The sequence below is a fragment of the Hyperolius riggenbachi genome, chromosome 5, assembly GCF_040937935.1.
Source record: "Hyperolius riggenbachi isolate aHypRig1 chromosome 5, aHypRig1.pri, whole genome shotgun sequence".
Taxonomy (NCBI): domain Eukaryota; kingdom Metazoa; phylum Chordata; class Amphibia; order Anura; family Hyperoliidae; genus Hyperolius; species Hyperolius riggenbachi.
In genome coordinates, this window is record NC_090650.1 from 444,721,131 (window position 1) to 444,749,130 (window position 28,000).

The 28,000-nt window shown below is 49.2% G+C and overlaps 1 protein-coding gene across 6 annotated transcripts in view; it reads left to right on the forward strand.

Annotated features, from left to right (window-relative positions):
• Positions 1–28,000, forward strand: part of PLEC (plectin) — a 367,871-nt gene that overhangs the window by 140,915 nt on the left and 198,956 nt on the right. Inside the window, exon 1 of one of the 6 annotated variants that reach the window (XM_068238150.1) lies at positions 26,783–26,862. The exons of the other annotated variants lie outside the window; for them this stretch is intronic. Within the exon in view, the coding sequence (XP_068094251.1) occupies positions 26,817–26,862 (46 nt within the window). The 5' untranslated portion in view covers positions 26,783–26,816. Of the gene's footprint in view, positions 1–26,782; positions 26,863–28,000 lie in introns of those variants that run through there. 6 annotated transcript variants of the gene reach the window in all.

A 28,000-nucleotide genomic window follows, 5' to 3' on the forward strand; every position in this document is an offset into this window, starting at 1 on the left:
TCTGTAACATGTATAAGCTATAGGCTTGCTATACACCAGCGGCTCTGTAACATGTATAAGCTATAGGCTCACTATACACCAGCGGCTCTGTAACATGTATAAGCTATAGGCTCACTATACACCAGCGGCTCTGTAACATGTATAAGCTATAGGCTTGCTATACACCAGCGGTCCTGTAACATGTATAAGCTATAGGGTCACTATACACCAGCGGTTCTGTAACATATATAAGCTATAGGCTCACTATACACCTGCGGCTCTGTAACATGTATAAGCTATAGGCTAGCTATACACCAGCGGTTCTGTAACATGTATTAGCTATAGACTTGCTATACACCAGCGGTTCTGTAACATGTATAAGCTATAGGCTAGCTATACACCAGCGGTTCTGTAACATGTGTAAGCTATAGGCTCGCTATACACCTGCGGCTCTGTAACATGTATAAGCTATAGGCTCGCTATACACCAGTGGTTCTGTAACATGTATTAGCTATAGGCTTGCTATACACCAGCGGTTCTGTAACATGTGTAAGCTATAGGTTCGCTATACACCAGCGGTTCTGTAACATGTATAACATATATGTCACTATACACCAACTGTTCGGTAACTTGTATAACCTATATGTCACTATACACCAGCTGTTCTGTAACATGTATAACCTATATGTCACTATACACCAGCTGTTCGGTAACTTGTATAACCTATATGTCACTATACACCAGCTGTTCTGTAACATGTAGACTACTAGTGAGGGGGGGGGGGGGGGGTAGGCCAGAGTGAAAAGGTGAGTTTTGAGGTCCTTCTTGAAGGTGTTGAAGGAGGGGGCTGCCCTAATGGGTGGAGGTAGGGAGTTCCATAGTGTTGGAGCAGCTCTTGAGAAGTCTTGGAGGCGTGCATGGGACTGGGTGATGCGGGGGGAGGTTAGGCGAAGTTCATTGGAGGAGCGGAGTGAGCGGCTTGGTGTGTACCTCTGAGTAAGATCGGAAATGTAGGTTGGACAGGTTTTGTGGACAGATCTGTAGGTCAGACACAGTAACTTGAATCTGATTCTGGACTGGATAGGAAGCCAGTGGAGGGATTCACAGAGGGGAACCGCCCTGGTGGAGCGCACGTCACTTCCTGCTTGGCTGGTGGCCAGAGAGGGAACACCGTGTGGTAACGCAGAGTTCCTTGAAGGCCTGTTTCTGGCGGTGTAAATTATGTATAAATGATTTAGTCAGTGTTTGCCCATTGTAAAATCTTTTAAATCCCTGATTTACATTCTGACATTTATCACATGGTGACATTTTTACTGCTGGCAGGTGATGTAGCTGCTGCATGCTTTTTTGGGCAGTTGGAAACAGCTGTAAACAGCTATTTCCCACAATGCAACAAGGTTCACAGACCGGAAACTGCCAGGAGTACCACGGTCCTCAGAGTTTCTTGTGGGATTGATTGCAGCTCAGTGTGTCTGCACTTCCTGTAGCTGTGTGTTCACTTCCTGTTACTCGCCGCGCTTACTGCTATTCATCTCATATTACTTCATGTTAGACACAGGAAGTGGGAGGGGGGGGGGGGCACCCTCGGCCTCCAGGCTGCCATACATTGTACAATTTTTTTTTGTTCAATTAGAAATTCAATTAGACAGAAACAAAATATCTGATTGATCGTAAATGAAGTGGATTGTAAGTTACCCACACACTGTAAAATATGTTTGCCAATAAGTTTAATTCAACAAAAATGTCTAATTGAGCAAAAATCATGGTTAGCCGCGGCACTGCGGTTGTTCTGCGGGTGACATTCCATGATTGGCTCAGGATTTTTTTTGCCGCCATCAACCCGCAGTCTGTCGCAATGCTGATCGTGGATTGATTGGCGCTGCGGCTTAATAGTGTATGAATAGCCACAGCATTTTTGGTTGTTATTACAATTGATATTACAATTGAAGGAATGAACCCCAATGTCGGTTATTGGTTGGTTGATCATAATGTCAATCTTAATTATGATTATGAAAACAAAATTGTATAGTGTATGGCAGGGTCGTGGAGTCGGTACAAAAATAATCCGACTCCGAAGTTTAAGAGACCACCAACTCCGACTCCAGGCACCCAAAATTGGTCCGACTCCTCGACTTCGCAGCTGTGGTATATGGCCATCTTAAAGCGGTCTAACACCCAGCATTTCTAGAAATCCAAATCTGTGCTGAGGTTTAGATACAAATGTATCTATTTACAATGTAAATAAACAAATACCTCTCTGAGAGAACACAGAGGGCTTCCCAGACAGGCTTTTCAGAGGTCTATTTGCATTCCAAACAAAGATACATTTATATCTAAACCTCAGCAAGGGATTGGATTTCTAGCTAAATGCAACACTAAAATGTCATGTTTAAGCCATTCAGTGAATTTCTGCTAAAAAAAAATCAAATCTGGCATAATAGTTTCTAAGCTGTAAGCAATCTTTTAAAGCAAAGTTGTAATGCTGGGTGTTAGAGCGCTTTAACTTATGCTTTTCCAGGCTGTCATATGGCAGTGGCGGAGTTCCACCATAGTGTCGTGCTTTCACATATCGTCTGTTTTAAGACGTCAGTCCTGTATGATGTTATTATTATATTATAGACCTCGGCGCAGGACCCCGATGTGACACAATCAGAGTTAGCAGCTGTGGATCAGCGGAATGTGGACTTTTCCTCACTGTAGTGTTTTAATTGGTTGATGGATCAAACCCTCCAAACTGGGCCCCAATACGATATTTTGGGGTTGCTAATTTAGGCGATACATGATTCAATCTTCATCCTCTGACGAGACTGACTGACAAATGCCACCCAAACTGGTCGAGCAGCTGTCTCTTCTCTGCCAACTTTACAGAGTAGTTATTGTATAAATAATTGATGAATATAGAGCGATATAGACAGAGAATGCTGCAGGGATTGCAGGGTGTATTTATAGTGTATTTGTTGTATCTATATATTGTTCTAAGCTCTGATTGCTATAAGAATAATGAAACATTACAAATAAATCTGCCTTTTATTTTGTTATGTTCCACCTGCTTTTTTGACTAGTAAAAACTTTATTGAGTAGTGTTGCTTTACCACTGCAGCAAACAAGTCTCTAACATTACAGGAGCAAAGTCCCCAGACTGATAGCCTATCTTTCTCCCTGGAGCTGTCATATCTTTATTACAGAGCAGCAAATCAAGGCCTTTCTGGAATTGTCAAAGCTTGTCAGTCAGACCAGCAGGGGGAGCTCTAATATCACATTTACTGTCTCCATGATGGAGTTTTGTAATGTCTCTTAATCCTGATCATGATGGATTTGTAAATGAAAAAAAAAATAAAGTAACATCATACATTTGGTTAAAGGACAACTGAAGTGAGAAGGGTACGGAGGCTGCCATATTTACTTCTGTTTAATCAATACCAGTTGCCTGGCAGCCCTGCTGGTCTATTTGGCTGCAGTAGTGCCTGAATCACACCAGAAACAAGCATGCAGCTAATCTTGTCAGATCTGACAATAACCTGATCTGCAGGCTTGTTCAGGGGCTATAGGTAAAAGTATTAGAGGCAGAGGATCAGCAGGGCTGCCGGGCAACTGGTATTGCTTAAAAAGAAATAAATATACCAGCCTCCATAGCTCTCACGTCAGTTGTCCTTTGAAGCTCTGTACCGTCTCTGCATGCAGGGTTTTTACTATCCTGAATGCAATCTGCCCTCCTACTATATGTATGTGTGCCTGGTCCTGCGGGGCTGTACTCTCTGCACACTGACAGTGATGTGAGGGCAGTGGCATGCTGGCAGTGATATCAGGCCTGGTCCTGCGGGGCTGTACTCTGCACACTGAAAGTGATGTGAGGGCAGTGGCATGCTGGCAGTGATATCAGGCCTGGTCCTGCGGGGCTGTACTCTCTGCACACTGACAGTGATGTGAGGGCAGTGGTATGCTGGCAGTGATATCAGGCCTGGTCCTGCGGGGCTGTACTCTCTGCACACTGACAGTGATGTGAGGGCAGTGGCATGCTGGCAGTGATGTGAGGGCAGTGGCATGCTGGCAGTGATATCAGGCCTGGTCCTGCGGGGCTGTACTCTCTGCACACTGACAGTGATGTGAGGGCAGTGGTATGCTGGCAGTGATATCAGGCCTGGTCCTGCGGGGCTGTACTCTCTGCACTCTGACAGTGATGTGAGGGCAGTGGCATGCTGGCAGTGATGTGAGGGCAGTGGCATGCTGGCAGTGATATCAGGCCTGGTCCTGCGGGGCTGTACTCTCTGCACACTGACAGTGATGTGAGGGCAGTGACATGCTGGCAGTGATGTGAGGGCAGTGGCATGCTGGCAGTGATATCAGGCCTGGTCCTGCGGGGCTGTACTCTCTGCACACTGACAGTGATGTGAGGGCAGTGACATGCTGGCAGTGATGTGAGGGCAGTGGCAAGGCTGCAGTGATATCAGGCCTGGTCCTGCAGGGCTATACTCTCTGCACACTGACAGTGATGTGAGGGCAGTGACATGCTGGCAGTGATATCAGGCCTGGTCCTGCGGGGCTGTACTCTCTGCACACTGACAGTGATGTGAGGGCAGTGGCATGCTGGCAGTGATATCAGGCCTGGTCCTGCGGGGCTGTACTCTCTGCACACTGACAGTGATGTGAGGGCAGTGGCATGCTGGCAGTGATGTGAGGGCAGTGGCATGCTGGCAGTGATGTGAGGGCAGTGGCATGCTGGCAGTGATGTGAGGGCAGTGGCATGCTGGCAGTGATATCAGGCCTGGTCCTGCAGGGCTGTACTCTCTGCACACTGACAGTGATGTGAGGGCAGTGGCATGCTGGCAGTGATATCAGACCTGGTCCTGCGGGGCTATACTCTCTGCACACTGACAGTGATGTGAGGGCAGTGGCATGCTGGCAGTGATGTGAGGGCAGTGGCATGCTGGCAGTGATATCAGGCCTGGTCCTGCGGGGCTATACTCTCTGCACACTGACAGTGATGTGAGGGCAGTGGCATGCTGGCAGTGATATCAGGCCTGGTCCTGCAGGGCTATACTCTCTGCACACTGACAGTGATGTGAGGGCAGTGACATGCTGGCAGTGATATCAGGCCTGGTCCTGCGGGGCTGTACTCTCTGCACACTGACAGTGATGTGAGGGCAGTGGCATGCTGGCAGTGATGTGAGGGCAGTGGCATGCTGGCAGTGATGTGAGGGCAGTGGCATGCTGGCAGTGATGTGAGGGCAGTGGCATGCTGGCAGTGATATCAGGCCTGGTCCTGCAGGGCTGTACTCTCTGCACACTGACAGTGATGTGAGGGCAGTGGCATGCTGGCAGTGATATCAGACCTGGTCCTGCGGGGCTATACTCTCTGCACACTGACAGTGATGTGAGGGCAGTGGCATGCTGGCAGTGATGTGAGGGCAGTGGCATGCTGGCAGTGATATCAGGCCTGGTCCTGCGGGGCTATACTCTCTGCACACTGACAGTGATGTGAGGGCAGTTGCATGCTGGCAGTGATGTGAGGGCAGTGGCATGCTGGCAGTGATGTGAGGGCAGTGGCATGCTGGCAGTGATGTGAGGGCAGTGGCATGCTGGCAGTGATGTGAGGGCAGTGGCATGCTGGCAGTGATATCAGGCCTGGTCCTGCAGGGCTGTACTCTCTGCACACTGACAGTGATGTGAGGGCAGTGGCATGCTGGCAGTGATGTGAGTGCAGTGGCATGCTGGCAGTGATGTGAGGGCAGTGGCATGCTGGCAGTGATATCAGACCTGGTCCTGCGGGGCTGTACTCTCTGCACACTGACAGTGATGTGAGGGCAGTGGCATGCTGGCAGTGATGTGAGTGCAGTGGCATGCTGGCAGTGATGTGAGGGCAGTGGCATGCTGGCAGTGATGTGAGTGCAGTGGCATGCTGGCAGTGATGTGAGGGCAGTGGCATGCTGGCAGTGATGTGAGTGCAGTGGCATGCTGGCAGTGATGTGAGGGCAGTGGCATGCTGGCAGTGATATCAGACCTGGTCCTGCGGGGCTGTACTCTCTGCACACCGACAGTGATGTGAGGGCAGTGGTATGCTGGCAGTGATATCAGGCCTGGTCCTGCGGGGCTATACTCTCTGCACACTGGCAGTGATGTGAGGGCAGTGGCATGCTGGCAGTGATATCAGACCTGGTCCTGCAGGGCTATACTCTCTGCACACTGACAGTGATGTGAGGGCAGTGACATGCTGGCAGTGATATCAGACCTGGTCCTGCGGGGCTGTACTCTCTGCACACTGACAGTGATGTGAGGGCAGTGGCATGCTGGCAGTGATGTGAGGGCAGTGGCATGCTGGCAGTGATGTGAGGGCAGTGGCATGCTGGCAGTGATGTGAGGGCAGTGGCATGCTGGCAGTGATGTGAGGGCAGTGGCATGCTGGCAGTGATGTGAGGGCAGTGGCATGCTGGCAGTGATATCAGACCTGGTCCTGCGGGGCTGTACTCTCTGCACACTGACAGTGATGTGAGGGCAGTGGCATGCTGGCAGTGATGTGAGGGCAGTGGCATGCTGGCAGTGATGTGAGGGCAGTGGCATGCTGGCAGTGATGTGAGGGCAGTGGCATGCTGGCAGTGTTGTGAGGGCAGTGGCATGCTGGCAGTGTTGTGAGGGCAGTGGCATGCTGGCAGTGATGTGAGTGCAGTGGCATGCTGGCAGTGATGTGAGGGCAGTGGCATGCTGGCAGTGATATCAGACCTGGTCCTGCAGGGGCTGTACTCTTTGCACACTGACAGTGATGTGAGGGCAGTGGTATGCTGGCAGTGATATCAGGCCTGGTCCTGCGGGGCTGTACTCTCTGCACACTGACAGTGATGTGAGGGCAGTGGCATGCTGGCAGTGATGTGAGGGCAGTGGCATGCTGGCAGTGATATCAGGCCTGGTCCTGCGGGGCTGTACTCTCTGCACACTGACAGTGATGTGAGGGCAGTGGCATGCTGGCAGTGATGTGAGGGCAGTGGCATGCTGGCAGTGATATCAGGCCTGGTCTTGCGGGGCTGTACTCTCTGCACACTGACAGTGATGTGAGGGCAGTGACATGCTGGCAGTGATGTGAGGGCAGTGGTATGCTGGCAGTGATATCAGACCTGGTCCTGCGGGGCTGTACTCTCTGCACACTGACAGTGATGTGAGGGCAGTGACATGCTGGCAGTGATATCAGGCCTGGTCCTGCGGGGCTGTACTCTCTGCACACTGACAGTGATGTGAGGGCAGTGGCATGCTGGCAGTGATGTGAGGGCAGTGGCATGCTGGCAGTGATGTGAGGGCAGTGGCATGCTGGCAGTGATGTGAGGGCAGTGGCATGCTGGCAGTGATATCAAGCCTGGTCCTGCGGGGCTATACTCTCTGCACACTGACAGTGATGTGAGGGCAGTGACATGCTGGCAGTGATATCAGGCCTGGTCCTGCGGGGCTGTACTCTCTGCACACTGACAGTGATGTGAGGGCAGTGGCATGCTGGCAGTGATGTGAGGGCAGTGGCATGCTGGCAGTGATATCAGGCCTGGTCCTGCAGGGCTATACTCTCTGCACACTGACAGTGATGTGAGGGCAGTGACATGCTGGCAGTGATATCAGGCCTGGTCCTGCGGGGCTGTACTCTCTGCACACTGACAGTGATGTGAGGGCAGTGGCATGCTGGCAGTGATGTGAGGGCAGTGGCATGCTGGCAGTGATGTGAGGGCAGTGGCATGCTGGCAGTGATGTGAGGGCAGTTGCATGCTGGCAGTGATGTGAGGGCAGTGGCATGCTGGCAGTGATGTGAGGGCAGTGGCATGCTGGCAGTGATATCAGACTTTTGTTGTCCTCTGTTTTCTGCTTATTCAGCTGATGTGTTTTCTTCTGCAGCAGCACTGCCTCACTCTGTATTACCCGTACTGACCAGAGGGTGGCAGTGCTGTGTTGCTGCAAGCCAACCTGTGCCTGGACCTTCCAGCATTTACCTACAGTATATAACAGTTACCAATACTGCCAAGCACATTAATGATTGTATACAGTGTTAGTACAAGTTCAGCAGCACTTTACAGAGAACCAGTCACTTCTCTTGCAGCTCATTTATAGTAACAGCAGGTGTCCGCACATAGCTATTATTATTTACTATTTATATAGAGCCGACATCTTCTGCAGCGCTGTACAGAGTATGTAACTGTCCCTCAGAGGAGCTCACAATCTAGTCCCTCCCATAGTCCTATGTCTGTGTATTGTATGTGTATGTATCGTGTAGTGTATGTATCATAGTGTAGGGCCAATTTAGGGGGAAGCCAATGAACTTATCTGTATGGTTTTGGGATGTGGGAGGAAACCGGAGTGCCTGGAGGAAACCCATGCAGACACGGGGAGAACATACAAACTCCTTGCAGATAGTGCTATGGCTGGGATATGAGTTGGGGACCCAGTGCTGCAAGGCGAGAGCGCTAACCACTATGCCACCATGCAGCCACGCTATATCCCAGGATGCACTGTGGTGACGGGTTCACACTGCCACACAGCACTGATGTCCTAAAGGCAGCCCTGCTGTAAACCAGATCACATCCTGCACTTCTGTTGTCCTCTATTCCAGTCTCATGCATGGGCATAGCTCCCAACTGTCCCTCTTTCGGAGGGACAGTCCCTCTTTTGGAGCCCCTGTCCCTCTGTCCCTCTTTCCTCCTCATTTGTCCCTCTTTCTCATCACACGAAGTTGGGAGGTATGCATGGGCACAACGCCCCCTAACAACAGCAACAGAATGATCAACTAATCAATAAATGATGACACAAATGCAAGTGCAAATGATACGCTGAGGTCTTTTATTGGGGATTTAAGATGATAAAATAACCAGAACATCAAATTACGTAACAAATTGATCAAGCAAATAATAAATAATCATCAAAACAAATCTGTTAACAGAAGAATTCAATCAGGTCTGAGAAGACTCTGAGCTAAGCCTTCCATTACCCCCCAGTGCTTGGTCAGAACTTTGACATGGCCCTAATGATGTGGTATTTAAACTTCAGCATGGAAATGTGTGCAGGACTTGACTAAAGCTACATATAAGGCGCCACAGGGCCACGCCCATGGCATCAGAGGGCCACGCCCAAGGCATCAAAATGTCATGCCCAAGGCATCAGAGGGCCACGCCCAAGGCATCAAAATGTCATGCACAAGGTGCCATAGAGTTATGTACAAGGCGTCAGAAGGCCACGTAAAAGGTGTCAGTGGGCCACATCCAAGGCGTCAAAGAGCCACGCTCCAGGCGTCAGAGGGCCACGGCCAAGTTGTCAGAGGGTCATGTACAATACATTCGAGTGTCATATACGAGGCGTCAAAGGGCCACGTAGAAGGCGTCAGATGGCCACGTACAAGGTGTTATAGAGCCATTCCCAAGGTGTCAGACAGTCATGTACAAGGTGTCAGGGGAGCCACATACAATGCGTCAGGGGAGCCATGTACAAGGCGTCAGGGGACCCACGTACAGGGTGTCAGGGGAGCCACGTACAGGGCGTCAGGGGAGCCACGTACAGGGCGTCAGGGGAGCCACGTACAAGGCGTCAGTGGAGCCACGTACAGGGCGTCAGGGGAGCCACGTACAAGGTGTCAGTGGAGCCATGTACAAGACGTCAGGGGAGCCACGTACAAGGTGTCAGGGGAGCCACGTACAAGGTGTCAGGGCAGCCATGTACAAGGTGTCAGGGGAGCCACGTACAAGTTGTCAGGGGAGCCACGTACAAGGCGTCAGGGGAGCCACGTACAAGGTGTCAGGGGAGCCACGTACAAGGTGTCAGGGCAGCCATGTACAAGGTGTCAGGGGAGCCACGTACAAGTTGTCAGGGGAGCCAGGTACAAGGCGTCAGGGGAGCCACGTACAAGGCGTCAGGGGAGCCACGTACAAGGCGTCAGGTGAGCCACGTACAAGTTGTCAGGGGAGCCACGTACAAGTTGTCAGGGGAGCCACGTACAAGTTGTCAGGGGAGCCACGTACAAGGCGTCATGGGAGCCACGTACAAGGCGTCAGGGGAGCCACGTACAAGGCGTCAGGGGAGCCACGTACAAGTTGTCAGGGGAGCCACGTACAAGGCGTCAGGGGAGCCACGTACAAGTTGTCAGGGGAGCCACGTACAAGGCATCAGGTGAGCCACGTACAAGTTGTCAGGGGAGCCACGTACAAGTTGTCAGGGGAGCCACGTACAAGGCGTCAGGGGAGCCACGTACAAGGCGTCAGGGGAGCCACGTACAAGGCGTCAGGGGAGCCACGTACAAGGCGTCAGGGGAGCCACGTACAAGGCATCAGAGGGCCACGCACAAGGCGTCAGAAGCTGATGTAGAAGGGACATTCCTGTTGAGTGACTACACATGCATATTCCTGGCATATTCCTGGCTTTGTACAGTATTATAGCCTGACTAATTCCAGAGTTACCATATAAATAGTGTGACTGTCGGTCCTCCTGTTCTTTCTGACAGTTAGAACCATTTATAAGCCTGTACAGCAGTTTGTGGTTTGGGGTGATCAGCATTTGGTATGATTCCGTGTTTTTAGTCGGTTTTGGATCTGGCAGTAGTTAGAGCCGATGTAATATTCCGAGTGTTTCATATCTGGATATTTCGGGGGACATAAAGGCATTTCTATACATTCAGGTCTCCTCCGGCTCACATGGTGCCCAGATCCCAACTCTGCTCCTCACCAGACTGCTAATAAAAGGCTTTCCTATAGTTCCCCGAGAAACATGTGTTTTCCATAGTAAACCCCACCGAATTCCTGGCCCATTGTTAACTATTCATTGGCTGGGGAGGGGGGATATCAGGGGGGGGTTATTAATGCCATTCAGGGGTCTGAGCAGAGGAATTTGGGGTGTAATCATTAACTATTTACTAGCTGCACTGCAGGTGTTCACTGTGTACTGATCTGACTGCACCATAAACACACACCTCTACAGAAATGAATAGCTCATGAGTTTTTATGGCCACTTCCTGTGTGCACAAGATTCTCAGGCTAAGCCCTCCCATTCCATGTGCAGCCCCCTCTTCCATGTGTGACATCCATGTACTGTAGCCCTCTCATTCCATGTGCAGCCCCCTCTTCCATGTGTGACATCCATGTACTGTAGCCCTCTCATTCCATGTGCAGCCCCCTCTTCCATGTGTAACATCCATGTACAGCAGCCCCTCCCATTGCAGGTACACTCTTGCAGGCCCTGGAAGTGGGAGAGTTTTGGAGGTGTTTAGTAACTGCGGAGTGGAGGAATTCTGGGTGTGATTATTATTCCATCGGTAGCCGGAGCGTGCAGGCAGTGGGATTGGGGGTTATGGTCCGTTCTGGGGGGCGAGCTGTGTTGTCTGATTTCCTGTGCTGGGGGATGGGGAAGAGTTCTCCTGCATGTGGGGGACAATAAGCTGGGGAGTTCAGAGCCAGGGACATGCTGTGTAATTCACAAGAGATGAAAAGGACAGGAGGGGCCCAGTCTGCACGCCAAGCAGCCCTGAAAGAGAGTCCGAGAGCCGAGATCACATGAGAGGCGCCTATCGCATACTGAGCGATCCCAGCCCGACCCAACACACTGCAAGCATCTAACTCTGTACAGTGCTGCAAGATGTCAGTGCTATATAAGTACATAATAATAATATGGTAGGACATTAGACTATGACTATGGTAGGATTAGATTGTGAGCTCCTCTGACGACAGTTAGTGACATGACTATGTGCTCTGTAATGTGCTGCAGAAGATGTCAGTGCTATATAAATACATAATAATAATATGGTAGGACATTACACTATGACTATGGTAGGATTAGAGTGTGAGCTCCTCTGAGGACAGTCAGTGACATGACTATGTACTCTGTAATGTGCTGCAGAAGATGTCAGTGCTATATAAACACATAATAACAATATGGTAGGACATTAGACTATGACTATGGTAGGATTAGAGTGTGAGCTCCTCTGAGGACAGTCAGTGACATGACTATGTACTCTGTAATGTGCTGCAGAAGATGTCAGTACTATATAAACACATAATAACAATATGGTAGGACATTAGACTATGACTATGGTAGGATTAGATTGTGAGCTCCTCTGAGGACAGTCAGTGACATGACTATGTACTCTGTAATGTGCTGCAGGAGATGTCAGTGCTATATAAATACATACTAATAATATGGTAGGACATTACACTATGACTATGGTAGGATTAGATTGTGAGCTCCTCTGAGGACAGTCAGTGACATGACTATGTACTCTGTAATGTGCTGCAGAAGATGTCAGTGCTATATAAATACATAATAATATGGTAAGACATTAGCCTAGGACTATGGTAGGATTAGAGTGTGAGCTCCTCTGAGGACAGTCAGTGACATGACTATGTACTCTGTAATGTGCTGCAGGAGATGTCAGTGCTATATAAATACATAATAATAATATGGTAGGACATTAGACTATGACTATGGTAGGATTAGATTGTGAGCTCCTCTGAGGACAGTCAGTGACATGACTATGTACTCTGTAATGTGCTGCAGAAGATGTCAGTGCTATATAAATACATAATAATAATATGGTAGGACATTACACTATGACTATGGTAGGATTAGATTGTGAGCTCCTCTGAGGACAGTCAGTGACATGACTATGTACTCTGTACAGTGCTGCAGAAGATGTCACTGCTATATAAATACATAATAATAATATGGTAGGACATTAGACTAGGACTATGGTAGGATTAGATTGTGAGCTCCTCTGAGGACAGTTAGTGACATGACTATGTACTCTGTAATGTGCTGCAGGAGATGTCAGTGCTATATAAATACATAATAATAATATAGTAGGACATTAGACTATGGCTATGGTAGAATTAGAGTGTGAGCTCCTCTGAGGACAGTCAGTGACATGACTATGTACTCTGTAATGTGCTGCAGGAGATGTCAGTGCTATATAATTACATAATAATAATATGGTAGGACATTACACTATGACTATGGTAGGATTAGATTGTGAGCTCTGAGGACAGTCAGTGGCATGACTATGTACTCTGTAATGTGCGGCAGAAAATGTCAGTGCTATATAAATACATTATAATAATATGATAGGACATTACACTATGACTATGGTAGGATTAGATTGTGAGCTCATCTGAGGACAGTTAGTGACATGACTATGTACTCTGTAATGTGCTGCAGGAGAGGTCAGTGCTATATAAATACATTATAATAATATGGTAGGACATTAGACTATGACTATGGTAGGATTAGAGTGTGAGCTCCTCTGAGGACAGTCAGTGACATGACTATGTACTCTGTAAAGTGCTGCAGAAGATGTCAGTGCTATATAAATACATAATAATAATAATAATATGGTAGGACATTAGACTATGACTATGGTAGGATTAGAGTGTGAGCTCCTCTGAGGACAGTCAGTGACATGACTAGGTACTCTGTAATGTGCTGCAGAAGATGTCAGTGCTATATAAATATATAATAATAATATGGTAGGACATTAGACTATGACTATGGTAGGATTAGAGTGTGAGCTCCTCTGAGGACAGTCAGTAACATGGCTATGTACTCTGTAAAGTGCTGCAGAAGATGTCAGTGCTATATAAATACATAATAATAATATGGTAGGACATTACACTATGACTATGGTAGGATTAGAGTGTGAGCTCCTCTGAGGACAGTCAGTGACATGACTATGTACTCTGTAATGTGCTGCAGGAGATGTCACTGCTATATAAATACATAATAATAATATGGTAGGACATTAGACTATGACTAGGGTAGGATTAGAGTGTGAGTTCCTCTGAGGACAGTCAGTGACATGACTACCGTATGTAGTCTGTAATGTGCTGCAGAAGATGTCAGTGCTATATAAATACATAATAATAATATGGTAGGACATTACACTATGACTATGGTAGGATTAGAGTGTGAGCTCCTCTGAGGACAGTCTGTGACATGACTATGTACTCTGTAATGTGCCGCAGAAGAGGTCAGTGCTATATAAATATACCTCCCACTTACACTGGCCTTCCAAAAAAGGCCTTGTACCGCCTACAGCTGATACAGAATACTGCTGCCAGACTGCTAACCAACCAACCCCGTCACTGCCACATAACGCCAGTCCTGAACTCCCTTCACTGGCTACCTATAGAATGGAGGGTCCTATTCAAGATCGGCCTACTGACATTTAAATCCCTGAATAATCTAGGCCCTGGATACATGAAAGATATGTTACAGCTGCGTAGCAATCCCCGCATTCTCAGATCCACAGGTTCTAATAATCTAGTCATACCCAGAGTCCACTTGGAAACTTTTGGTCCCAGAGCCTTCTGTCATGCTGCCCCTACGTTTTGGAACTCCTTACCTCAACAGATCAGGACAGCCCCATCCCTGGACGCGTTTAAATCCAGACTGAAAACCCACCTGTTCAGTTTGGCATTTGCAGAAATATAACTTTTGTTGTGTGAATACTTCATTCTACTAATTACTGAATCTGAGAGAGCCTAAGCGCTTTGAGTCCTATGGGAGAAAAGCGCTATAGAAATGTTATTGTATATTATTGTATTGTATAATAATAATATGGTAGGACATTACACTATGGCTATGGTAGGATAAGAGTGTGAGCTCCTCTGAGGACAGTCAGTGATATGACTATGTACTCTGTAATGTGCTGCAGAAGATGTCAGTGCTATATAAATACATAATAATAATATGGTAGGACATTAGACTATGACTATGGTAGGATTAGAGTGTGAGCTCCTCTGAGGACAGTCAGTGACATGACTATGTACTCTGTAATGTGCTGCAGAAGATGTCAGTGCTATATAAATACATAATAATAATATGGTAGGACATTAGACTATGACTATGGTAGGATTAGAGTGTGAGCTCCTCTGAGGACAGTCAGTGACATGACTATGTACTCTGTAATGTGCTGCAGAAGATGTCAGTGCTATATAAATACATAATAATAATATGGTAGGACATTAGACTATGACTATGGTAGGATTAGAGTGTGAGCTCCTCTGAGGACAGTCAGTGACATGACTATGTACTCTGTACAGTGCTGCAGGAGATGTCAGTGCTATATAAATACATAATAATAATGTGGGAGGACATTAGACTATGACTATGGTAGGGTTAGAGTGTGAGCTCCTCTGGGGACAGTCAGTGACATGACTATGTACTCTGTAAAGTGCTGCAGAAGATGTCAGTGCTATATAAATACATAATAATAATATAGTAGGACAATAGGACATAATGTCCGGTGTACATACACGGCTAGAGGTGTGATGTTTCCATAGCATTATATGCACAGGATACACACACAGAGTTACAATACATTTTGCGGTGTGGCAGCAGTTATAGCACAATCTATGTATTCAGCTGGCATTGTGCTGGGTGTTCGGTGCTGCATTGATGTGCAGTGATTCTGGCTGATGATAAATGATCTGCAATAAATGTGAGAAGATCGTGTTGTGTTTTTCCTCCAAACCCCTTTTCATTTTATTCTTAGTGGTGTGAAAAGTGGTGAGACGTTGTGAGGTTTTATTGCTGTCTGTGTCTCGGTTCTGGCAGTATGACATCACTTCCTGGCTAGACAGGATGTGGGTAAATCTCATCGCTAGGAACAGAGGTAACAGCGTGCAGTGTTGCTGGATTTGCACATGTTGATGCTTGCACTCTTTGCCAATGAAGGGTGCGGATCGGTCATCAGGTACCTCCATATGTGTTGTATGCGGTTGTGTAGAGGCTTGTCCACACACTGTTCCACCCAATTATTGTCCAAACTTGGTCTGTTGGACAATAGTTGGGTGTGTATACGTGGCAAACGACTAGACAAGCGACTGACAACGGGCGGTTTGCCTGATTCATCCAGTGGACCAACTCACTCGACTGTTAGGCTGAAATTATGTAGTTGGCTGCGTGTACAAAGTCATTTGGACAACGTACTTTTATTATTATTATTTAGTATTTATGTAGCGCTGACATATTACGCAGCGCTGTACAGAGTATTTTGTCACTTAAAGAAAACCAGAGATGAAGCACCCTCTTGTATTTTACCTTATAAATCAGTGGGAACATGACAGTAAACACCTAATCTGCTCTTTGTTTCATTGTTCTCTGTTTAATCTGACTGTTATCACCTCTGATAAGAATCCCGACTGAGCACTCAGTCTGGCTTTGCTACAGAAAGATTATAGCGGAGTCTGTCTTCTCTGGTGTCTTTTCAAGCCCAAGCCTGCCCTCTTGTGGCTCTGCTATAATGACTCAGCTATAAATATTCCCTGCAAAGCCAGACTGAATGCTCAGTCCGGGATTCTTATCACAGCTGATAACAGACACTTTTAGCAGTGAAGATGAAACAGAGAGCATGGGAAGTGTTTTCTCTAATGTTCTTACTGATATATATGGTAAAATACATGAGTGCTTCGTCTCTGGTTCCCTTTAACTGTCCCTCAGAGGAGCTCACAATCTAGTCCCTCCCATAGGGATGTATGTATCGTGTAGTGTATGTATCATAGTCTAGGGTCAATTTAGGGGGAAGCCAATTAACTTATCTGTATGTTTTTGGCATGTGGGAGGAGACCGGAGTACCTGGAGGAAACCCACACAGACATGGGGAGAACATGCACACTCCATGCAGATAGTGCCTTAGCTGGGATACAAATCGGGGACCCAGCGCTGCAAGGCCAGAGCACTAACCACTACGCCACCGGGCTGCCCACTTAATATGGCCATATCGTGCAGTCCGTCATTACGCTTACTTGCGCAGTATGCAAATGAGTTGGTCGTTCAGCTGGTTGTGAGTAGAAAATACAAGTCGTGCGATTGCTTGGTTGTGGGGTCGGTCATGTTTTCGGGTTGGTCGTGCACTTCGTTGGACGTGTGTATGTGCTTTTTGAGTACACGTTATAACGTAATGTAATGCAATGCCCAGCGTGGAGCTAGCCTAAAGCAGAGAAATGCGATTAATATAGATTACATGCAGGCGGCCCCCAGTGATAGCCGGGCTCCGTTCCGGGCGGGTGTTTGTTTGTTGAATTTGTGTGTAAGTTGAGACCTTTACACATAAAGTATAATCTGTGTTTTTTGTTGTTTTTAATGTGCTTAAATTTTTTTCAAACAACTTACAGCAGTTTATACAATTGTGTGACATGTAACAGCACAACGATGTGCTTGGCCTGGGACCTACCAGAGCGTTTTTTTGAGCGTTTAGGGATCGCTTTTATTCGCTAGCGATTTCCCTAACACTCTCTGCCAATGTAACTGGATGGGACAGATTCCACTACAGCGATTGTGATTAAGGAAATGCAATCGCAGGACGTGCAGCATTTTGGGAGCGTTTCCATTCGAATGAATAGTATAGGAGGAGGAAAATCGCTCTCAAAATCGCTTGCAAAATAATAATAATAATAATCTGAACATTTGTATAAAATTCTATCACAAATCGCCAGCGATTGCTATAATGCTTTGTAGTGGGTCCCAGGCCTCAATGTTTTGGGAAACGTTGTAACTGGAGGCGCTTGTAAGTGGGGAACTGTCTGTATAAATATGATCAGTGATAATCAGGACTCGGCTGCTTGTAGGATTTATAGAACTCGTGTGAAATCTCTGACGGATCTGTCCTGTGACTGTCTGTGTGTCAGGATGAGGCTGCTTCCCCTGAAATGTTTGTCCTTCTTCCCAATTCCTTTTTTACATTGCTGGTTTGTTAAGGATGCTGGTTGTTGTGGTTCCTGTGTCACATATAATGTGTGTGCCTCAGTGTGTCTGTGTTCCTCATTATACCTGTGTGCCTGTGTACCTGTGTGCCTCATTGTGCCTGTGTACCTCAGTATGCCTGTGTGCCTGTGTTCCTGTGTGATTCAGTGTGCCGGTGTGCCTGTGTACCTCAGTATGCCTGTGTTCCTGTGTGCCTCAGTGTGTCTGTGTACCTGTGTGCCTCAGTGTGCCTGTGTACCTCATTGTGCCAGTGTGCCTCAGTGTGTCTTGTGTGCCTCAGTGTGTCGTGTGTGCCTGTGTGTGCCTCAGTGTGCCTTAGTGTACCTGTGTGTGCCTGTGTACTGGTGTGTCTGTGTACCTGTGTGCCTCAGTGTGCCTGTGTACCTGTGTGCCTCATTGTGCCTGTGTACCTGTGTGCCTCAGTAAGCCTGTGTGCCTCAGTGTGCCTGTGTACCTGTGTGCCTCAGTGTACCTGTGTGCCTCAGTGTGCCTGTGTACCTCAGTATGCCTGTGTGCATCAGTATGTCTGTGTACCTGTGTGCCTCAGTGTGCCTGTGTACCTGTGTGCCTCAGTGTACCTGTGTGCCTCAGTGTGCCTGTGTACCTCAGTATGCCTGTGTGCATCAGTATGTCTGTGTACCTGTGTGCCTCAGTATGCCTGTGTACCTGTGTGCCTCAGTATGTCTGTGTACCTGTGTGCCTCAGTGTGCCTGTGTACCTGTGTGCCTCAGTGTACCTGTGTCTGTGCCTGTGTACCTCAGTATGCCTGTGTGCCTGTGTTCCTGTGTGCCTCAGTGTGTCTGTGTACCTGTGTGCCTCAGTGTGCCTGTGTACCTGTGTGCCTCTGTACCTGTGTGTCTGTGTACCTGTGTGCCTCAGTGTGCCTGTGTTCCTGTGTGCCTCAGTATGCCTGTGCACCTGTGTGCCTCAGTGTACCTGTGTGTCTGTGTACCTGTGTGTCTGTGTACCTGTGTGCCTCATTGTGCCTGTGTACCTCAGTATGCCTGTGTGCCTGTGTTCCTGTGTGTCTCAGTGTGTCTGTGTACCTGTGTGCCTCAGTGTGCCTGTGTACCTGTGTGCCTCAGTGTGCCTGTGTGCCTTAGTGTGCCTGTGTACCTGTGTGTCTGTGTACCTGTGCGCCTCAGTGTGCCTGTGTACCTGTGTGCCTCAGTATGCCTGTGTGCCTTAGTGTGCCTGTGTACCTGTGTGTCTGTGTACCTGTGCGCCTCAGTGTGCCTGTGTTCCTGTGTGCCTCAGTGTGTCTGTGTACCTGTTTGCCTCAGTGTGTCTGTGTACCTGTGTGCCTCAGTATGCCTGTGTACCTGTGTGCCTCAGTGTGCCTGTGTACCTGTGTGCCTCAGTGTGCCTGTGTGCCTCATTGTGCCTGTGTACCTCAGTATGCCTGTGTTCCTGTGTGCCTCAGTGTGTCTGTGTACCTGTGTGCCTCAGTATGCCTGTGTACCTGTGTGCCTCAGTATGTCTGTGTGCCTCAGTGTGCCTGTGTACCTGTGTGTCTGTGTACCTGTGTGCCTCATTGTGCCTGTGTACCTCAGTATGCCTGTGTTCCTGTGTGCCTGTGTACCTGTGTGTCTGTGTACCTGTGTGCCTCAGTGTGCCTGTGTACCTGTGTGCCTCATTGTGCCTGTGTACCTCAGTATGCCTGTGTTCCTGTGTGTCTGTGTACCTGTGTACCTCAGTATGCCTGTGTTCCTGTGTGCCTCAGTATGCCTGTGTGCCTCAGTGTGTCTGTGTACCTGTGTGCCTCAGTCTGCCTGTGTACCTGTGTGCCTCAGTGTGCCTGTGTACCTGTGTGTGCCTCAGTGTGCCTGTGTACCTGTGTGTGCCTCAGTGTGCCTGTGTACGTGTGTGCCTCAGTGTGCCTGTGTACCTGTGTGCCTCAGTGTGCCTGTGTGCCTGTGTGTGCCTCAGTGTGCCTGTGTACCTGTGTGTGCCTCAGTGTGTCTGTGTGCCTCAGTGTCCCTCAGTGTGCCTGTGTACTTGTTTGCCTGTGTGCCTTAGTGTACCTGTGTGCCTCAGTGTGCCTATGTACCTGTGTGCCTCAGTGTGCCTGTGTACCTGTGTGCCTCAGTATGCCTGTGTGCCTCAGTGTGCCTGTGACATTGGTGTTTGGTCACCCAGCATGCTGAGCTGCTGAGCTGTGAAGGGTGTGGCTTTTCTCACAGGAGGGGGGCTCGGTTTCCCCGGCGGGGATTAGCAGGATGATGTCAGAGTATATTAGCCAGGAGAGAGATTTAGCAGTAAACCGTAACATAGCTTTACCCCTCGTTCCCTCGCCAGTCCCGACCCACAAATCACCGCCAACGCTTCTTGCCGGAATGTCACCTGCCAGTGCCTACAGAGGGAAATGTCCCTTGCCACTTGTCTGTAATGTCACCTGCCAGTCCAGGCAGCGGGCGCGTGGAGTGATGTCACGTCTCCTGTACGTTGTTCGTTGTGATATTGAACGCCGTTGCCACAGCGCACCCAATCAATCGCTTGTGACGGATATTTTCCAGCATGTCTGATTCTTTCAACCATTTTGGTCCGGAAATCGATTGAGCAGCCATGTTGCAGCACGGATTCCCTTCCGATTATATAGAAGTATCGAATCAGAAGGGCGATCGGCCCGCAATATCAAGTGGTGAATGGGCAACATATCTATATAACTTATTGTATGAATTCAGATAAAATGGGCAAACTGGCACATGATGACAATTAAGATTGTGCCACGGTGCCAATGCCACACCGAGTACCAGAAGTACCAGTAAGGCCTCATTCACACCTAAAATAAAAAAACGCAAGCGTTTTGTGTTTTTGTGCGCTTTTTTACCCCTCCCGGCGCGCCACTACGTGCTGCGTTTCTGGTAAAAGCGCTTTTCTTAGTGTTTTTTCAGAGCAGTTTTATAATTCACTCCCTGACGTCAGTCATGAAATGAACTCTTGGACCCGGAAAATAATAAATACAATGTATTTATTCTTAAAAAAGCAATCACTGCACAAAGCATTTTTCCTATACCTTCCATTGAGGAAAAATTGCCTCAAAAATGGCCCATGCAGCGCTTATCTGAACAGATCGGAAACGAACCGCTCAGCTGTGAACTCTCTCATAGGGAATCACTGAACAAGAGCTTTCAGGGCGATTTTGAAAATCACCTGCGCTTGAAAAAAGGGCAAAAACGCCCCTAGTGTGAACTAACCCTTAAAGTGAACCTCCAGAATAAAAATCTACTCAGCAGCACTGAAAAGGCTTGGTGTTTCTTTAACAGTTTCACAGCATCAGAACTTTGTTTCTCTTATACAAGCCTCATTTTTAGCTGCACAGAAGAAATCTGCCCGGGCTTTTTCCCCCTGATGCTGTGCAAAGCATGATGGGATTTCTGATGTTATTGTTCTCGTTGCCTAGCAACTGGGAGGGGTGATCAGGACACAGGACAGTTAGAACTGTGTCTCATGCTCCCTGTCACCTCCTTTCAACCAAAAAGATGGCTGCCTCCATGAAAAAGATGGCTGCCCTCATGAAATCACAAACATTTGCCTGTTCTTTTAGAACAACTGTTCTTTTAGAACAGGGTGGGTAAGAGATTATATTACCTAGCTATTTTAATTAACATACGGTAACTAATGTAACTTATTGACAGAATGTTTGTCTAGGCTGACGTTCCCCTTTAAAGCTGAGCTGGTGATGGTCAGAAGACCACCGTGGCTCCTGGCGTGGTTGTGCGCCCCCTGGCTGTGAGGAAGGGAGTGGCAGTGTCCCGGCAGTGGCATAAACAGAGTTAACATTATTGCTGTTGCCAGAAGTCAGTGAACCGCGACACTCCTACACACCATGTTCCCTGTCCTGCCCTCCCTGGAGACAGATCTGTCCCGATTATCCCATTATTGGGAGGCTGGGAACTCACAACACACCCGGGTCTCCCTCTAACAATGTACAATTATATTTCTAGAAGGGCAGATTCTGCCGGGACTTAATACAGCCGCATTCAGTCACAAAATCCTGGCCAAGACGCGATTCGCTGCGCATGCTCGGCCGGCTAGGCGCAATCCCCAGTGGCGCTCCTGACCCTGGGAGCATTCTGCGCTTGCGCAGTAGTACCACGCAAGGCAAAACGTTCCCAGCCACGGGAGCACAACGGGGGAGCATGCCTGGCCAGCCACGCATGCGCAACAAAGCGCGACTCGGCCAGGCTTTCAGGCTAAATTGTGAGTGACGGAAACCATCCAGGGAGGCGGCGAGGGACGAGCAGGCTTAAAGTGACACTGTTGCGAAAAAAACGTATGATATAATGAATTGTATGTGTAGTACGGATAATTACTAGAATATTAGTAGCCAAGAAAATAGTCTCATATTTTTTTTATTTTCAGTTATATAGTTTTTTTTTTATAATATTGCATCATTCTCTAATATTTGCAGTTTACACACTACTCAGCATTCTAAATGATTTCCTCTTCAGAAAAAACAAAACAAAATACAGTGACTGACAGTTGAGTTAATAAGCTTCAGAAGACAGAGCTCTCTGTGACTTTGAAAGTGGTGGAGCTCAGAGAAGCTCTTTTGCATAGATAACAGCTGGAGTTTCTTAACTCTTCCTGTACTGGAAACAATATGAGATTCATATCTGTGCTCCTAATGTTTTATTTCTTAGATGTACTATACATACAGATCATTATATCATACGTTTATTTTCACTTCAGATTTCTGTTAAGGAAGCTCCAGGTAAGTATGGAACCTGAGACGCATCTGGTACACCAGATCATTGACCATTAATGATCCAATTCCCTGAACAATCAACTGTCCAATCCAATCTTTGTGATTGATCGAAAACGATTGTTAGGGCCAATGGAGGGGAAAACGATAAGCTATCTGATCTGACTAAAGGAATTGATCTGCAATTTCGATTGATGGAAAGATAAAGAAAACAATTGTCACTGATTGGCACCATTAACCAAACTCGATTTGATGGATCCTACAGATCGATCGTTCAGGAGATTGTACCATTAATGAGCAGCTTGATATATTTTATTGCACAAGGTCTCCTCCCTGACAAAATGATGGTCTGAAGGTTGCATCTGAGTCACTTTACAGCCTTCATAATGTCTTCCCCCCCTGTACCCCCCCCCCCCACCGTGCATGCATGCGCGCACACACACACTAACTGCCCCCCCCCCCCCCCCGATGTACCCCCCACCATGCATGCGCGCGCACACACACTAACTGCCCCCACCGTGCATGCATGCGCACACACACTAACTGCCCCCACCGTGCATGCATGCGCACACACTAACTGCCCCCCCCCCCACCATGCATGCACGCGCACACACACTGACTGCCCCCACCGTGCATGCATGCGCACACACTAACTGCCCCCCCCCCACCATGCATGCGCGCGCACACACACTGACTGCCCCCACCGTGCATGCATGCGCGCGCACACACACTGACTGCCCTCACCGTGCATGCATGCGCACACATACACTAACTGCCCCCACCGTGCATGCATGCGCACACACACACTAACTGCCTCCCCACCATGCATGCGCGCGCACACACACACACTAACTGCCCCCACCGTGCATGCATGCACACACACACACTAACTGCCCCCACCGTGCATGCATGCGCACACACACTAACTGCCCCCACCGTGCATGCATGCGCACACACACTAACTGCCCCCACCGTACATGCATGCGCACACACACACTAACTGCCCCCACCGTACATGCATGCGCACACACACACTAACTGCCCCCACCATGCATGCGCACACACACTAACTGCCCTCACCGTGCACGTACACAGTTATTTGCCTTCTCCGTGTTTTGCGGCGCGTTAATAAATACCGTGGGAGGTATTCGGTGAAGCCGGGCTGCGCAGTTCCCAGAAAAGTCGGTTTACCTGCAGATTTCGGTGTGTTGTGTCTGGTGGTGTCATCGTTTTGTTCTCCGTCCCTCAGCTCTTGGCAGCGGCTCACACTGCAGTCTTCTGTCTGGAGAGAGAAAATATCTCACACCGCAAAATGTGCCTCTCCACGCGTTTCAGGGAGCAGATGTGTGAAATGTCACATCGCCGGTTCTGTCCCCTATAAATCAGATCATCCTCAGGGAAGTCACAGCAGCACATGGCGGACAGGAGAGGGGGGACGCTGTGCAGACCGTCCCCGGCTAGATAAATAGCGATAATAATGAAATAAATGGCCTGCCAGTATGGTGTCATCCTGCAGCTCACCGTGTGGCCTGGTGCCAGCCTTGTGCCCTGCAGGAGCTCTGGGGAGATATACCAGGCCAGAGCTTCAGGATGACACAGCACAGGCACACTGCAGACTGCAATATGGAGCCCCTACCTAACCCTAACTATGGAACGGGTCACAGAGGATCCCAAAACCATCCCGCGTAGCATGATAACCCCCCAAATCTGCAGCCCGCCCACACGCAGCATGCTAACACCCCCAAATCTGCAGCCCCCCCACGGAGCATGATAACTCCCCAAATCTGCAGCCCCCCCACACACAGCATGCTAACACCCCCAAATCTGCAGCCCACCCACACACAGCATGATACTCCCCCAAATCTGCAGCCCCCCCCCCCCCCCCACACACACACGCAGCATGCTAACTCCCCCAAATCTGCAGCCCCCCCCCCCCATACACACACACAGCATGATAACCCCCCAAATCTGCAGCCCGCCCACACGCAGCATGCTAACACCCCCAAATCTGCAGCCCCCCCACGGAGCATGATAACTCCCCAAATCTGCAGCCCCCCCACACACAACATGATAACCCCCCAAATCTGCATCCCCTGAGTTATCTCCTTGGAGAACATTTTCAAATTCTGTTTAAAATAACTTCTAAGCGTTTTACGATTGAAAAAGCACCCAAACATTAGTTAAAAAGTACTCAACATTATTTTGGAATATTTTCTTGCTTGCTGGTGGTCTAAAAAAGCATTGTATGACAAGGGCCCAGATGCAATTCACGTTTTCCTCCAAGGTGAAATTTTCAAACTTGTCAATAAAATGCCTTTTAAACCCACCAGCAAACAAGAAAATACTCAAAATAATTCTCACAGTACTTTTTCACTTACTTTTTTGGTACTTTTTCCATTGCAGAGTGCTGAAATGTTATTATAAATCGAAGATTAAAAATTATCTCCTAGGAGAAAACGCAGAAGAAAAAGTGACTTGCATTTATTTATTGTATTTATAAAGCGCCAACAACTTACTCAGCGCTGAATCTGGGCCGCTGTGTGACTCAGCCCTCAGGCCCTGTTCACATTATAAATCGCCAGAGCTTTTTCAAGCATTGTGCAATTTTGTGCGTTTTTTTATCGCCTTGCCCTACACTTTATAAGCATTTTTCTAAGCGCTTTTGCAGGGCATTTTTTTTCGGGAGTGAACTCTTTCACCCAGAAATTAATAAATACAATGTATTTATTCATGAAAGCGCTGGTGAAATCACTATACAAAGCTCTTTTTGAAGCGCTTTGTGATTTCCCTATACCTTCCATTACAGGCAAATCGCCCCAAAAAATGGTACAGGCAGCGCTTTGGGGAGCAGATAAAAATTGAAGCGTTAGAACTAGTGTGAAGAAGCGTTCCGTTTTCTCATTGCCCCCAATGCAGAAAAAATTGCTGCAGAACCAAATCTGCATCCCGTTCAGCAGATTGTGCGGAACAGATCCGTTCCAACAGGCCAAGGTGAACGGATCCATAGGTTAACATTGGATCTGTTTGCATCCGTTAGGTGTGAATCAGGCCTCATGTGACTTCTGACCCCAGATTATACAATGTTGCAGTAGTGCAGGATGCAGCAGGCATGGCGCTCTCCAGCCAGCTGTGCAGGGGGATGCAGGGAGCCAGCAGCACTTGGGCACTCTGTAGGGCAGGGGGGGATGTAGCTGTGCAGGGTAGTGCAGGGAGCCAGCAGCACCTGGGCACTCTGTAGGGCAGAGGGGAGGGGGGGTGTAGCTGTGCAGGGTAGTGCAGGGAGCCAGCAGCACTTGGGCACTCTGTAGGGCAGGGGAGGGGGTGTAGCTGTGCAGGGTAGTGCAGGGGGGCCAGCAGCACTTGGGCACTATGTAGGGCAGTGGGGGGTGTAGCTGTGCAGGGTAGTGCAGGGGACAGCAGCACTTGGGCACTCTGTAGGGCAGGGGAGGGGGGTGTAGCTGTGCAGGGTAGTGCAGGGGGCAGCAGCACTTGGGCACTCTGTAGGGCAGGGGGGAGGAGGGTGTAGCTGTGCAGGGTAGTGCAGGGGGCCAGCAGCACTTGGGCCCTCTGTAGGGCAGGGGGGAGGAGGGTGTAGCTGTGCAGGGTAGTGCAGGGGGCAGCAGCACTTGGGCACTCTATAGGGCAGGGGGAGAGGAGGGTGTAGCTGTGCAGGGCAGTGCAGGGAGCCAGCAGCACTTGGGCACTCTGTAGGGCAGAGGGGAGGGGGGTGTAGCTGTGCAGGGCAGTGCAGGGAGCCAGCAGCACTTGGGCACTCTGTAGGGCAGTGGGGGAGGGGGGTGTAGCTGTGCAGGGTAGTGCAGGGGGCCAGCAGCACTTGGGCACTCTGTAGGGCAGGGGGGGATGTAGCTGTGCAGGGTAGTGCAGGGGGGCCAGCAGCACTTGGGCACTCTGTAGGGAAGTGGGGAGGGTGGGTGTAGCTGTGCAGGGCAATGCAGGGGGCCAGCAGCACTTGGGCACTCTGTAGGGCAGTGGGGAGGGGTGTAGCTGTGCAGGGTAGTGCAGGGGGCCAGCAGCACTTGGGCACTCTGTAGGGCAGTGGGGGAGGGGGTGTAGCTGTGCAGGGTAGTGCAGGGGGCCAGCAGCACTTGGGCACTCTGTAGGGCAGGGGGGGATGTAGCTGTGCAGGGTAGTGCAGGGAGCCAGCAGCACCTGGGCACTCTGTAGGGCAGAGGGGAGGGGGGGGGGTGTAGCTGTGCAGGGTAGTGCAGGGGGGCCAGCAGCACTTGGGCACTCTGTAGGGCAGTGGGGAGGGTACAGCTGTAGCTGTGCAGGGTTAATGTGGGTGTGTCTGGCCCATAGCAATGGTGCTGCATTGTGAGCAATCAATGGATGTAGCACTGCCCCTCTCTCCTCCCAGCATTGCTGTCTGCAGAGAGAGGAGAGCTCACACCGACTCCAATACTGCAGCATGGACTCCTGCAGGTCTATCCAGCATGAGATCACCTCTCTCAAAGGTAGGGGCCGCCTCCTGTCACCCCCCAGGTGTCCCCCATATCTCCCCTGGGTCACTTGTCACCCCCAGGTGTCCTCCTGTGCCTCCTGTCACCCCCAGTGTCCCCCATATCTCCCCTGGGTCACTTGTCCCCCATATCCTCCCTGTGCCTTCTGTCACCCCCAGCGTCCCCCATATCCCCCCTGGGTCACTTGTCACCCCCAGATGCCCCCTTGCTCTGCAGACCTCCTCAGCTGTGATGCTGTCACCTGACTCTGTGCCCCTCTATAACTAACCTGCTGCCCACCTGCAAGAAATATGGGGGTAGCCCAGATCCAGCCATCTCTCGGTACTGATCAGCTGCACCAGAACTGTACAGATTGCAGCTGAGTTTGGGGTTATCTCTGGGGGGGGGGGGGTTCTAGTATCTCCTGTGTGTGTAAGTCTGCAGGAAGGGACAGGAGCTTCTCCTGATAATCAGCAGAGCATTATATGTCATGTACAGCATTCTGCAGACTGTATAGTCCCTGGAGGTTGTGTGAAGTTGTCCTGCAGAATTCTGCTGCTTCTATCCTCCCACTATTGTGACAGTCCCCGAGTGTCGCTGTGATGCCCTGTGGATGATAAATAGTGATGAGCATTGTGACTCATTCCCTATATCAGCAGCTGGCGGTCCCTGCAAATGATGTAATATGTGTGTGTGTGTGTGTGTGTGTGTGGGGGGGGGGGGGGTTAGGGGGGGCGCTGGCCCTATGAGCTTACACTCTAGGAGGCATTATGTTATGCTGCATACACACATTTAATTATGATTGGCCAACCGCTGACCAACTTTACCACCTCCGTGTAATATGAGGGTCATCACATTTTAAATTCTATGAACAGATTGTGTACAAAGGTTCTCACACTCGGAGCAGTGCTTTTCAGCGCTGCTAGATTTGGGCGCAGCCGGCGCCTCCATAGACTTCAATAGGAATCATTCCTATTGCAGCGCTCGGTGAGTAACGTCGAGTCTGTCAGAAGACAGAGCCGAAGTTGCTTAAAAACATAATAATTCGGCCTCCAGCAATCGCTGGAAGCCGAATTATTTCATTCCCCCACTATCCATGGCGGCCTGGAGGGGGAATAGTAATTAAATCGGCCCGGACTTGTGCAGAAGCAGG